This window comes from Aethalodelphis obliquidens, unplaced genomic scaffold, assembly GCF_003676395.1.
Source record: "Aethalodelphis obliquidens isolate GAN/ISIS:26980383/991018 unplaced genomic scaffold, ASM367639v1 scaffold97, whole genome shotgun sequence".
In the NCBI taxonomy this organism is placed as follows: Eukaryota; Metazoa; Chordata; class Mammalia; order Artiodactyla; family Delphinidae; genus Aethalodelphis; species Aethalodelphis obliquidens.
The window spans coordinates 2,175,490-2,189,366 of NW_020838041.1; the positions used below are offsets into that span (position 1 = coordinate 2,175,490).

The 13,877-nt window shown below is 42.1% G+C and overlaps 1 protein-coding gene across 3 annotated transcripts in view; it reads left to right on the top strand.

The window, feature by feature from the left end:
* The window catches only part of CAMSAP2 (calmodulin regulated spectrin associated protein family member 2), a 97,960-nt gene that overhangs the window by 67,794 nt on the left and 16,289 nt on the right, over positions 1–13,877 (top strand). For all 3 annotated transcript variants that reach the window (XM_027095966.1, XM_027095965.1, XM_027095967.1), the window contains 4 exons: positions 5,102–5,243; positions 5,536–5,675; positions 10,394–10,487; positions 12,532–12,616. In XM_027095966.1, coding sequence (XP_026951767.1) covers positions 5,102–5,243; positions 5,536–5,675; positions 10,394–10,487; positions 12,532–12,616 — 461 coding nt within the window. The remainder of the gene's footprint in view (positions 1–5,101; positions 5,244–5,535; positions 5,676–10,393; positions 10,488–12,531; positions 12,617–13,877) is intronic.

A 13,877-nucleotide genomic window follows, 5' to 3' on the forward strand; every position in this document is an offset into this window, starting at 1 on the left:
CTTGTGATGAGAACCCTTGGGATTTACCCCCTTAGCGGCTTTCCTGTATAACATGCAGCAGTGTTGACAGCACGCTGCACATCACATCCCTAGTACTCATTATCTTGTAACTGTTTGTGCCTTTTGACCACCTTCACTTAATTTCGTGTGTATTCATTTTTGAAATCAACTTTGTTGTGGAATAATTTTAGATTTACAGAGAAGTTCCAAAGATAGTACAGCTTCGTCCAGTTTCCCCCGATGTTAGCATCTTACGTAATCGTGGCCTGTTTGGCAACACCAAGAAAATAGCATTGGTGCATTCTCATTGACTAAACTACAGACTTTATGTACATTACACCAGTTCGTGTCCTGACCGGGTGTTTTACCAGTGTCCCCGAATTGGGGTTTGTCTCCTGTGTCCTGTGATGAGGTTGGGCCTGTGGGCCTTTTGAGAAGAACACCACAGAAGTGGCTTCACATCTCATCACGCCACATCAGGGAGCACGTGGCATGAACACGATTTGTCACTGATGGTGTCCACCTTGACCACTTGCTGAAAGTGGTCTCCTTCACTGTAAAGTTTCTGTTTCCCCCTCTGATGCTCTTTTCTTTGGAAGTGGGTCACTAAATCCACCCCGTGTTCCAGGAGAGGGAAGTTAAGCTCCCTCCCTGAAGGGAAGAGTTTATACACCATCTGGAATTCTGTAAGTGAGATTCGTACTTTCTCCATCTATTTATGTCCTTCAGCCGTGTATTTGTATCAATGTGGATGGGTGTGTATGTGCTCTGTACCTGGTGTTGCAATCCAGTCTGTGTTGATTTGTATTGTTATGGGCTCCAGTATGTGTTGTATAGTCTGGGTTACAATCCAGTCTGTGGTATTGACTTGTTCCGTTTTTCCAGCTGCAGCCACGGGGAGCTCTTTCAGAGTTGTCTGAATTAGTAAAAAGGTCAAGTATTGAATATTTTGCAAGAAATGCAGACTCATTTGAACCACGAGAGACTCCTTTGCTTATCTTCTGTTTTGTATAATCCATAGTAATTTCTTGTTGTCGTCAGTTTCTGTGTTATGGATTCTTCTAGTCTCAGAAACGAGAGAACTCCTGTTTTTGAAATTCCTGTCATTCACTGGGAATCCTGACGCGTTCCCGGGGGCTTCCTGCTCTCTGGTCCTGCTCGTGCACTTTTTATGGCTATTATAACTGCAGCTGCCAAAAACTTTTGGCTAAACGAGAGATGCAAATACATGCAAAAAAATTATTAGGGTTATTCTTCCTGATGCAATAAGAAAAAATTATTGGAAATATTATCTCTTTGTGGGAAGCTGGTACTTTTCTGATTCTTGAGATGACATTTTTCTGATCTTTGAAGTTCTTGAAAATACCTCATTTATATTATTTTTCCGAATAATGTTATTTGTGCTATTAATTTCTGTAGGAAAAACTTTCTGCATAGAAGTTGAATATGAATTTTAACTCAGACCCCATTTAGTTTGGTTCACTTCAACAAATATTTATTTAGGGCTGCCAGAAAACTGTGCTAGGAAATACCAAGATAAACAGTTACAAATTATGCTCATATTATCTGAAATGATGGGCTTATTGTATATTCATCTTCTTAAAGACATAAAATTATATTCTTTGGAACACCCCTAGACAGTAAAATTAATAACATTTACATTCTCTTTGTGTTAGTAGCTACTTGCCTTAGAGACTCTATAAAAATACTAACTGGTGAGAATTGCCAACTGGTTTTTTATCCCCCATTAATTGAAAGAAATTCTTTATGTCGTTAAAAGAAATGATCATTGTGTTCAATTCTACATTGTTATTTGCTTTTATTCATGCACTTGTGAAACAGTCTTTCTTCTTTTCCTTCTGGGAAGAAGTCTACCTTATCAGACTTGGCCTCCTAATGTCTAAGAATTTTAATGATTGCAAGTCCAGCCCTAGAATCTCTCTACTCCCTCTTGTGATATAAATTTAGTTTCTAATGTGATGTGTGATCCCAGAACTGGGAGGTAAAATTCTTTGCTGCCGAAGTACACAGCATGTCCTGGGTACCCTAAAAACGCACATCCATGTTGGGAGAGGAGAGAGGGGAGGGAAGGTGGTGGTCTTTATCGTTAGGAACCTCTATAGTTTAAGCTAAATTGTAAAGTATTAACATTTAAAAAATTTTTTGAGAACTATAAACTAGGAACTCCACTAACAGAAACTTTACTATAACTTGTTAATTTTAAAAACTTCTGATGAATTTTCCCTTTACCTTTTGCTTCCCCTTTCTTCCTGCTGCTTCCTCTGAAGTCTCCTTCCAAATGGTTTTGGAAATTGGTTCCAGTAAGTTTGCACAGCTTCTTCAACTTGCTCTCCAGAAGTGTAATTGTAGAATGGTATCGTTTATGTCTTGCCGATATGGTCATTACGTATAATTCTGTTAGTCACAAGTAGAGATTGGATTTTAAGGTGTTTTTGATCATAATGTAAAACAGAAAGATTTTTTAAATCTAGTCAAATTTTGGATTAGAAGCTTTAAAAATAATTTAAAGTGTAAGCTAGTCTGTCAGTATTCACAGACCATCAGTAACTAGGTAACAAAAAAAGTATGGATATAGATTTGCATTCGTTTTAATAATGTTAGTAAAAGTGAATATGAATTGCACATGTAAATTATTTGTATTGTAAAGTCATCTTTTCGACAGGATCATTTCCTTTTGGCCTGAACCGTAGAGGATACTTTCTGTGTAATAAAGAAGTGACAGGTTCTGTGTCCCTCCCAGCACTGGACCTGAGCTAGATTCGATTCTGGTTTGACTTGAAGAGTTGATCTTTCACGGTGACATCTGGGGGTTAGACCACTTAAGTATTTCACACCCTCGGAAACAGAAATGTAACTTACAAGTGCACCATAATGTTGAAAGATAGAAAGTATGTCCCTTTTAAATGCCAGATTTCTCCATTTGTAGAAAGAGCAGTAAGTTTGTAAGGCATAGAGCATGTTCAAGTATAAAAGACTCTGTAACCTTTGTGAACTGCAGATGAACTTTCAGGGAGTATTAAAAGTTGGTTTACCTGATGCCTCTCCTAGGATATAATCTTCAGGAAGATGTTTCGGCATGCCACGTATAAACCTCTGATTGGTCTAAGCCGTGGGCCTCTGTGGCTGCAGCCTGATGAAGCTCTGTACGTGTGTGTCTGTGTGTGCCTTGTGCAGGGTGCGGTACAACACAGCACACAGTTCAGTTCTTTGTTCCATGACTCTGGGCACTCAGCTCAGTCCAGTTCAGACCGTGGGCCGAAAACAAGGGTAGACCTGGAGATCTGGGAAGTTTGGCCCTGAGCCCAGCCCATGTAGGGGATTCCCAAGAGGTGACTCTTTTGTTTCTAGCCGGCCCAAGAGGACCTGGAAGGGTGCTTACTACCAAGTGTGAGGGGCAGCGTAAGGCCGGAAGAGGCCACTGGCTGATTGCTTTCTCTCTCCCCCTTCCTCCCCTCCTCTCTCCTCTTTTTTCATGGCTGATTTTTAAACCGTCTGCCAGCAGCAATATGAGGACGTTTTCTAAGGATTATGTAAAAGTCAGTAATCAATTAAAGAATTTATGTAGTGTATCTGTGTGATTTTTTTTTTCTGAATGTAGGTAGTCTGTGAGTTTGGAACATACCATTAAACACAGATGTCTAGTCCCCACTGATTCATAAGAACAAGCTCCTCTGAAAATCTTCGGAGGAAGAGATGTCCCATGAACCTTGCTCTTGAGTAGCCAGTGACAGGGAAACAGGGATAAATGTCTCCTTGAACGTGTGTGCTCTTCTGAGGGATATCATTTAGAGGAAATCTGACCTCACCACCAAATAGTAAATTTTCTCTTTCAGTAAATTATAATATTTTTCTGTTATTCTCACGAAAGTATTATATTTCATAATTGTATTTTAATTATGAAATATAATCAGGTTAGATGGAGTTAGAAGAAAAATTAGTTTTGATTACTTAAAAAAAAAAACTGTATTTAAATATCAGTAACCACTACAATTGTAAAGTTTGCTAAGAAAGTACTTCAGGGTGCATCTTCATTAAGCCTTCAGCAGTACTTTTCTTGGCCTGAGGAGAGCTAATAGCTAGTAGCAGCTGACCACTGGCGATTACCCGCTGTGTGCCCGTGTGTGCATCGCACTTTCTGTCCATCATCTTCTGTAGTCCTTCGTGCTGCTGTGAAGTAGGTACTGTGATTGTCCCCAGTTCACAGATGGGGAAAGCGAGAAATGAGCACTGAAGTACCTTGTCCAAGATCACAGAGCTAAGAAGTGGCAGAACCAGGACTTGAGCCTAGGTGGTCTGGCTTAAGAGCTCGTTCTCGTGACCTCTGAGTTCTACAGCACGTCTCATGTCTAGAGAACCGCCTTACACGTTTGTATCCACTCACGCCAGCCAGTCTTTAGAAAACAAGAATTTCATCTGTTTTTCTGCGAGGGAGCAGAAACCCTCGTACTTGCTCTGTTATTGGTTAATGCGACCTCAACCAGGAGGGTGTTTTTCAGTTGCCAAGTCGTTACACTTTATTTGCATCGTCTCAGCATTCAGATGAGGAGCCAGAGTATCTTCGTGGTATTGGATATTATTCCAGTTCCTAAAGTGATGTTTCTTCTCGCCACATTTCCTTTAAGAATGGTTTCACATTCCTCTGCCCGCTCTCCCAACTCCGATGCCTCTCCTCGTTCTTTCAGCTCGAGTCTCACTCTTCCCATGTGAGAACGTGTGGTCTAAGTGAAGTCTACCCTTAAAGTGAAAGAATTTCATCATCTGCAAAAGAGCAGAACTGATGATTTGGATAACAAATGGTCAAAATCCATTTTGTGATGCTTTCACGTGTAAATTAGGCTAAGTGAATTTCACGCACATGAGCGCTGTAATGTTACGTTAAGTACTTGGCTTCAGAACCAAAGTGCTGGTGGTAAAGTGAGGTCTAGGTAATGTTTAGAAAAGAAGGATGTTGGTGAGTAGTTCTCATTTCTCTTGACTTATATTTTATTACTGATACATTGGAATCTACAATACTGTCTTTTTCCTGTATGTTGCTTAGTACTTATTCATTTTCATCTCTTTTTTTTTTTTTTAAATGTAGGCTCGTTACAGGAAAGAGCAGACATTGCTTAGGCAACTGCCTTGCATTCCGTTGGTAGAAAATTTGTTGAAAGACGGCTCGGATGGCTGTGCGTTAGCTGCCCTTATTCATTTTTACTGTCCTGGTGTCGTCAGATTAGAAGGTAAGTGTTCCACTGAAATGTCTCGAAACTGCGGATAGATGGTAAGAAATATTTAAGACAGTAAATTTAATAAGTAATGACGGCTTCTTTTAAGAAGAACATTTATGTATAATTCTAGGAAGTGGTTGAGCGAAGGAGTGCTTGGTCTCTAAGCCTCTGTGTAGTGATCACTGCCGTTACATGTGTGGGTCAGACAGATTCTACGTAGTTGTGTATCTGTATTAAGGTATGAACAAAATGAACATGAAATGTACATTATCAGAATTAACCCTGGCTCTTTTCCTGTTTGAAGATATTTGCTTGAAAGAAACCATGTCATTGGCTGATAGCCTCTATAATCTGCAGCTGATTCAAGAATTTTGCCAAGAATATTTGAACCAGTGTTGCCATTTCGCCCTGGAAGACATGCTGTACGCCGCTTCCTCCATAAAGGTATTTCAACCATCCTCTTCCCCTTTGTTTGTTCAAGTTTGCTGAAAAAACATATAACCAGGTACATAAACAGTATAGCTGCTTTAAGCTTACGAAATTAACTGTCATTTCAGGCAAAAGAACTCTTGAAAAAATCGTTTTTGTTTGATTTTTCTGCTGATTTTATTTTATTTCTTATTTCTTAAAAACCTACACTGTTAGCTACAGGTTTCTTTTGTAGTGCAAAGCTAAACGTAATGTCATGGTACAGAATTAAACCATGGTTCTGATGTTGTTAGCAAAACAGCGGGCGAGCCAGTAAGCGTTTCTGGGTCCTGGAGGGCTGCGGCCGCTTGTGGGGAGCGTGCAGGGGTGCGGCCGCTCGGGACACTCAGCAGGACTGTGGACGGTGTCTGGGAAGAAGGGGCCCTGAGGTCCCAGAACTTGAGGCAGAGCCTTGGGAAAGGAAGAGGGAAGGAAACATCACAGTTACCTGGAAATGAACCTTTTAGGAAGTCATCGCATTTACTAGCCATACACTTGTCCCTTGCTTCAGGACATCACATGACCTCTTAGCTTCGGGGCGTTGCTCAGTGCCTTTCTTTCAAGAAATGTTTATTGAGCGCCTCATAGTGTTCTGTGGTTGGGATAACTCAGCAGACAACACGAAGACACCCCCCCCACCCCCGTCCTTTCAGGGCGTTCTTTCAGGGCGTTCTTTCTAGTGGTGAAGACAGACGCGTGTCTAAGGTGTGATGGCTTCTGAGCTACAGGTTCCAGAACTTCATGGTGGGAACGCTGCCCTTGTTGTCACCGGCAGCTGCAGCTCACGGCTCTCGTACGCCTGCCTGAAGTTAACACTTCTGTTTAAAGGCTTTAGGAATGAGTGATCTTACAATCGATTTGTTTGACGTCCGAGAGGGACAGCTTTATGTCAGTCCTAATTGTACCTGCGATGCCCACCTTCATGGAAGCTGCCAAAGGACCCCTCCCAGCGTAATGCTAGTGCCTTGTGACGCTTTAAATTCTTGTTCTCCGGCCTCTCTCTTTTTCCTGTACCCGTTTCTCGGTTACCGCGAGGCAGATTGACGGAGCCAGGGGCAACGGCGTTTCCAGAATAAGCCACTGCCCCTGTTGACCAGAATAGCGCTCACTCCCCACTGTCCAGCACATCACAAGAAAAACCTGGACTGATTTTGAATGTTTACACTTTGCCGTTTTTACCAAAATGGAAGTTAGGAGATATTTTCATATTTATCTTAATACTTTTTCTGGCGCTTCCTATTAAAAATTTCAAATACTTTTACTGAGATCTCAAAGAAAAAAAATGACCTCGTTAAATACATTGAATTGTAAGGTTACATTTGCTTAAGTTGTATACCTTGGACTTCCAATAGATAACACATATCCCTGATGTTTAGATCAACTTAGTCTGGGCGTGATCCGGATACAAAGACATTTTCTTCAATCGGGCACTTTAAAACTAGATACTTATCTGCAGAGAAGGCTTTGGTCACTTTCTACGTTCTCTGCTAAATTATCAGAACCACAGTTTTGGCCTCAAATGAGTATTTAAGGCTCTAAGCCCGCAAGAGGTTGCTCGGTCCATGGTGCTGGCCGCCTTGTCATTTGTTGACTTGAGTAACAGCTGTTTGTGGGGAGTAGGGAGTGAGCCCTCTTTTCCCCTCGTGGCGGACTTGTAAACCGGTGTGCTCTTTTTAGAGGGCAGATGGGCGTTGTCTAACCACATTCAAAGTGCACAGAAGGACGTATAAGGATTGTTCGTGGTGGTGAGGAGTTGGCAGCAGTTCACCTTGGGAGGGCCACACTTGAAACGTCTTGTAAAGCAGCTGTTTGAAGGAGGCAGGGGTATCTTACGGATGCGGAAAGCTCGCTAGGAGTTACTAAGGGAAGCGTGCGGGGAGCACGCCTTATGTGCGGCATGATGCAATTTACATATGTTTTAAAAATCCTTTTTCTGTTTGTATGCACATCTGCACACCTGCAGAGGCGTGGGAAGAGGTCTGTAGAGAGACAAACACGGAACTGTTAACAGTGGTTTCTTCTGACTGCAGTATTAGGATTTGAGGGAGAGGAGTTAAAGCATACTTTTACTTTTTATTCTATGTTCCGTATGTTTGTATTCTTTGATATCATTTACAGTGTTTAAGAACGTTAATGTACAGCTGCATGACTGTCTTAACTGAAAGAAGGAAAGAAGAGCTCTTAAATGAAATGAATCTGGTACCATTCCAGGAACATAGTGACAGATTTATTGCTGTTTAATCATCGTAAATTCAGAAAGACATTCTCTTCATAAACTAGTTACTGGGAAAATTATTTCTTACTATGCTGACATCTAGTGGCCAGACACATTACAATTATGTTATTAGGACAGTTATCTTACCAAGGTGCTTAAAATAAATTTTTTCCATAATTGGCATATAACATCGTATAAGTTTAAGGTGTACAGCGTGTTGATTTGATTCACTTATATACAGCAGAATGATGATCACCATAGTATCAGTCAGCACCCGCGTCACGTCACATAATTACCATTTTTGTTGTGAACATTTAAGATCTACTCTTTCAGCAAGTCTCATGTATATAATACAGTTATCATTAACTATAATTATTTGATCCCCAGAACGTATTCATTTTATAATTGGGAGTTTGCACCCTTGACCAGTACTCCCGCATTTCCCCTACCCCAGTCCCTGGGAACCACCACTCGGTTTCTGTGGGTCTGGCTCTTTCAGATTTCACGTACAAGTGATGCCATACAGTGTCTGTGTTTCTCCGTCTGACTTATTTCACTTCACACAGTGCCCTCGAGATCCGTCTGTGTGGTTGCAAATGGCAGACCTCCCTTGTTTCTCGTGGCTGCACGTACACCACATCTTCATCCATTCATCTGCTGGTGGACGCTCGGGTCGTTTCCATGTCTTGGCTGCAGTGAACATGGACGTGCAGATCTCTCTTCAAGAGATCTGTTTTCATTTTCTTTGCTTATGTACCCAGATAGGATTGCTGGATCATATGGTGGTTCTATTTTTAATTTTTTGAGGAGCCTGCATGCCGTTTTCCATAGTGGCTGCACCATTTTACATCGCCACCAACAATGCACAAGGGTTCCCTTTTCTCCACACCCTCATCAGCGCTGGTTATCGCTTATCTTTTTGACGATGGCCATTCTGACAGGTGTGAGCTGGTGTCTCCTTGTGGTTTTGATTTGCGTTTCCCTGATGATTAGTGATGTTGAGCTCCAGGGTCCTTAAGATAGTAATTAATTTCCTATCAACAGACAATTACGGGGTACTTAAACAGTGTTTTTCCAAAAGATATACATAGCTTTCAGTGAACTGCACTAGAAGAGCTGGAACCTAGCACCAATGCTTTAGATATAATTTTATACTTTGGTTTTAGAAAGTATACTATGAGATAAGTATAAAGAAAAACTATAAATCACAATCATCGTACTACCCAGAGATATTCCGTATCAACATTTCGATGCTTTGCCAGTGACTGGCCTTTCTTTTAATATGTTTATTCATTCATTTCTATGTTCATTCACTACATATTTATTGGACATCTATTATGTACCAGGCACTGTCTTAAACACTGAAGATGTAGTGGTGAGCACAGCTTTGTCCTTTTGACCATATAGTCTGATGGGTAAGATGAGGAACCCTGGAGAATATGGTATTAGATGAAGCTGGGGAAACTGAAAAGGGACCCAATCAGGTACCCGCTTGTAAACTATAGTCAGTCTCCCAAGGGCAAGGGCGAGCGGGGGAAGGGGCGTTGCATTTTGAAAAGTTTGGCTTCATAAGCCGAAGAAGAAATGCCCGTGTGCTAACCAAGAGGCGGAAACAGTTTGAGTGAGGGTAGTGACGCTGCAGGTGGAGAGAAGTGGGTGGATTCCAGGGCCGTTGAGGCGCAGAACCTGCAGGCTCGGCGGTGAACTGGGTATGAGGGGAGAAAGAGGCCGGTGTCGCGGTGACTCCCAGGTTTGCTTTGTGCGCCGGGAAGGTGGCTGCCATTCAGGGAAATAAGGATGGGATCTGATCAGACTTGTGGGGAAGACGACTGGCACAGTGAGAGAAACAGAAAGTGCATGTGCAAGTGCAGTTGTGCCTTGGGGGCCGTTCGATAGCTGGTGGGTGTGGGCGGCAGTTTTCAGACATCAGGGGTATCGAATGCTGCTGAGGGCTTGGGGGCAACGAAGACGAAAAAAATCTGTTTCATTTAGTGACACAGACATTGGTGACCTGAGCAAATGCTGCCTCAGAGCGAGGGCGCCTGAGTGCCAGACTGGAGTGGATTAGGGAGAGGAGGGCTGAGAACAGGTTGTTGGGAGAGGCCGGTGTTACAGAAGTCCGAAGCGATGAGCAAGGCCAGGTGGACGCATGCGGAGGGTGAAGGATCGCGTGCCGGTTTCGGCTGCGTTCAGTGGCAGAGGTTTGAGCACGTGTAAAAGCCAAGCAGGAAGGACTCAGCTGAGGAGAAGAATAAACATACAGGAGAAAGAAATCTAACTGAGAATGGAAAGCTTCTGAGAAGGTAACCCACAGCACAGCCTTAGGGATTATAAGCTTTATCATTTCTTTAAAAAAAAAATCACAGATTTTGATGGGTGAATGCTATTTCGAGCTGTGTTTTAATAGGTGAACTCCCTGTCATTGCTTTCTGGTCGGGCGTTACCTGCTTTCTCTCCTAACTTCTTGCCTCTCGCACAGAGTAACTACCTGGTGTTCATGGCGGAGCTCTTCTGGTGGTTTGAGGTCGTGAAGCCCTCCTTCGTCCAGCCCCGCGATGCTCGTCCGCAAGGAGGTGATCCATGTTCCCGTAAACAAGCAGGATGGAGCGTTCAGATAGCCTCACCTGGTTATTCTTTTACAGGGAAGCCTGTTGCTGTGTCCTAGTCTAGCCTTGATAAATTCTCTCTCAGCGTCTAAAGCCACTAAATTCTCCGTGACAGACATGGTGTAGGGGAGGCAAAGGGGGTGGCGCGAATAGCCCTGCATTCCACGGCTTATGCCGTGGAACTTGTAGCTTTAACTGGTTCCCACTTTCCTCTCTCTGCATCTTTTACCCCCATCCCTAGCTTTTTGTTCCCTGTTAGCGTCTGGAGTTTTTAACATTGTTGCCCAGAAGCCACTCAGATTATGGCTTGGCTTTAATCTGTAATTTGAACTTGCCCTTAAACCATAAAGGGGCTTGTTATGTTTATTCTTAACCCTAGTAGGTTTTGTGATTTGTTACGGTACCACGATCTATTGATTGCTCATAATAAGGACACTGGTAGGAAATAAAGGGGTAAGTTACCGTAAAGATCTCTGGAAATGAAGAAAAAAAATCTTTCTGTATTTTCTCTAAAGCAGAACAAATTCTCCATCAGCTTCCATTATGAGACCAGAGTTTAATTTCTGTAGGGGAAAATCAATTCCACATGATAGGTGTGGGCCCACTAGAGAACGTGCCCCCGTCGTAACTCTGGGTTCTTCCTGCTGCCAGCAGTCTGCCCAGCACGAAGTGGGATTACTGTGCCTCCCAGCTAGCTAGCTGCTTTCCTCGGTGCCCCATTTTTGTATTTTCCCTTATTTCTCCCCATCTCCACCCCTTCCCTCAAAAAATATTAAAGAAGAGCAAGAGATCAAGAAGGAGGGAAAACTGCGCACTCAGGCGGCAGTGGGTAAGGGACGTGGGAGGGCGATACCACTCTGGTGAGTAGAAGGAGCTGCCTTCAGTCGGCTGGCCCACTGCGTCCCAGGCCAAATTCTGTAAAACATGCAGGAAATGAGTGTTTAACCTGTTGTGCTTCCGAGCTGCTTAGGGCAGAGCTGTCGTGTAACGAGGCAGACGTAGAGAGCAGCTGAGGCCCTTCCCGAAGGCCACTGCATAAAGCCAGGTGTCTTCAGTAGTTACCACAAACGATACTGTACAGCTTTTCACCGTTAACATGGAGTTTTCATGTACGTCGCTTTGTGTGATCTCATCTGTGAAGCCCACTATTCAAAATATTCAACAGCTGTTACATTAGGCCTCCAAAGCAAAAAATAAATGAGCGTTATTTACAAAAATGTAAACTATACCCGTGGTTTTAATTACTAACCAATGAAATTCTGTCTCTAATTGATTACCAAAATACCAACTATTTCATAGATGTAAAAGTGACCATGTGTAACTGAAGTTCTGTGAAAGCTTTTAGCAAAATTAGACACTCGTTTATTTTTGTTTTAAATACGTTTATTTATCTTATATTAAGCCTTTTTTTCCCCAATTAGCCTTAATCAAGTGGATTTTTTAAAATTCATTTATTTAGTTTTGGCTGCGTTGGGTCTTTGTTGCTGCGCGCGGGCTTTCTCTAGTTGTGGCGAGCGGGGGCTACTCTTTTTTGCGGTGCGCGGGCCTCTTATTGCGGTGGCTTCTCTTGCTTCAGAGCACAGGCTCTAGGGTGCGTGGGCTTCAGTAGTTGTGGCACGTGGGCTCAGTAGTTGTGGCTTGCGGGCTCTAGAGCACAGGCTCAGTAGTTGTGGTGCACGGGCTTAGTTGCTCCTTGGTGTGTGGGATCTTCCCAGACCAGGGCTGAAACCTGTGTCCCCTGCATTGGCAGGCGGATTCTTAACTGCTGTGCCACCAGGGAAGCCCCAGTCAAGTGGATTTTTTAAGCCAGAACACTTCCAAGAACAGTTTAAAGAAAATCTGTCCTTTTGAAAATTATTTAAGGAGAAAATTAAATATGCTAAGATTTCTCTATAAGTAATAAGGAAAATTGTGGTTAAACTTAAACATTTATTTGTGGCTCATAATTCCTGAAGCAGTGTTGCAAACATGCTAACTATGTAATTCTGAGGTTTTTTTTCCTTTCCTGTAGCTGAACCTGTGGACGATCTGCCCTCAGATCCTGTCTTAACTGCTGCCCAGAGAAACGCCTTGGACAGCTCTGACTTCACCCCAAGGTAGGGTCCAGAACATCGATTCCATTCACTCAGGAAATCAAAATCTTATTACATTAGAGTTTTTAAAGTTTCAGTTGGACTTTGAACTAAGTACGTTTCAATTAACTTACCCTATTAAAGCCTGTTTTAACATCACTGTAATTGAAATTTACACTGAAATGAATGTTTCATAAATAGGCTTTTACGAATCCCACTGAAAGGTGGGAAGGTCCAAATAATCAGCCTAAAACTAAACTTTGCTGCATAACTTGTTTATAATTGAGATTATGTGATGCTTAAACGACAGGTAACTCTTAGGCCAGGGGGAAAGTTTTTAATTTTCCATTTTTTAATAATTTTTTAATCTTTGAGGCAGTTTTCCTTACTGTTTTGTTTGCTGGTTACTGTAGCTATTCATAGAGCACAGTGGAATATTTATTGTCCTGTTGAATCTTTATCTCATGCTTTAGTTCTTAGTATCAGGAACTGGACTGGAAGCAAAGTAAACATTTAATAGCCGAGTAATCCTGACTTCTGACCCAAGTATGTGATAGAGACATTAATTTGTTTAAAACTGTCTTTCAGCAGATCCCATAAGCACTTTTAATGCGTATTTACTAGAACCTAAAATGCGTATTGACTTTGGGCTCCCTAACTTACCTGATTTTTATTTTAAGTTTAAAACGGATATATTTTGGGATTTTTTTTTTTTTTTTTTAGAAATTCAAGCAGATCTATTAAAAATACATTTTAAAAATTATGAGTAAGAAATTGAATCTTTCTGCATGAAATATGAACTTGTACTGAAGTTGTCACCCCCTCCTCACATCTGAGAAGTCTCTCTCTCCACTGTGTGCTAACGAGCATGGACAGAACCCTTACAGTACTCTTACTGCCTTCGGTAGGGCTTCTTAGCGCTGTGAACTTCTCATCTCGCTAAGTATTTCCTTCAGATTAAGAAGGCATTTTCCTTCCCTTACCCTCTGATTGACTCCTATAAATTTTCTTACCTCCACTAAGCTTTCTATTTCGTAACCACCCCTGAGATTTACCACAAAGGGATTAGGTTAGAGTGTGGCTGATCCAGGAGCGTCTCTGTTTTATCCCGTCGGAAACTTCTTTGTACACGCTACTTCCTCAGTGCTTTCCTGGGTCGGTTGGATAGTGGCATTTCCTTCCCTGAAAATTTAGAAAACACTCAGTATTCTGGGTCGTAACTCTTGTACTGTTAAATCTTTAAAACCTCTGAAACTTTCCAGTTAAAGACTAGGTTATTCCATGA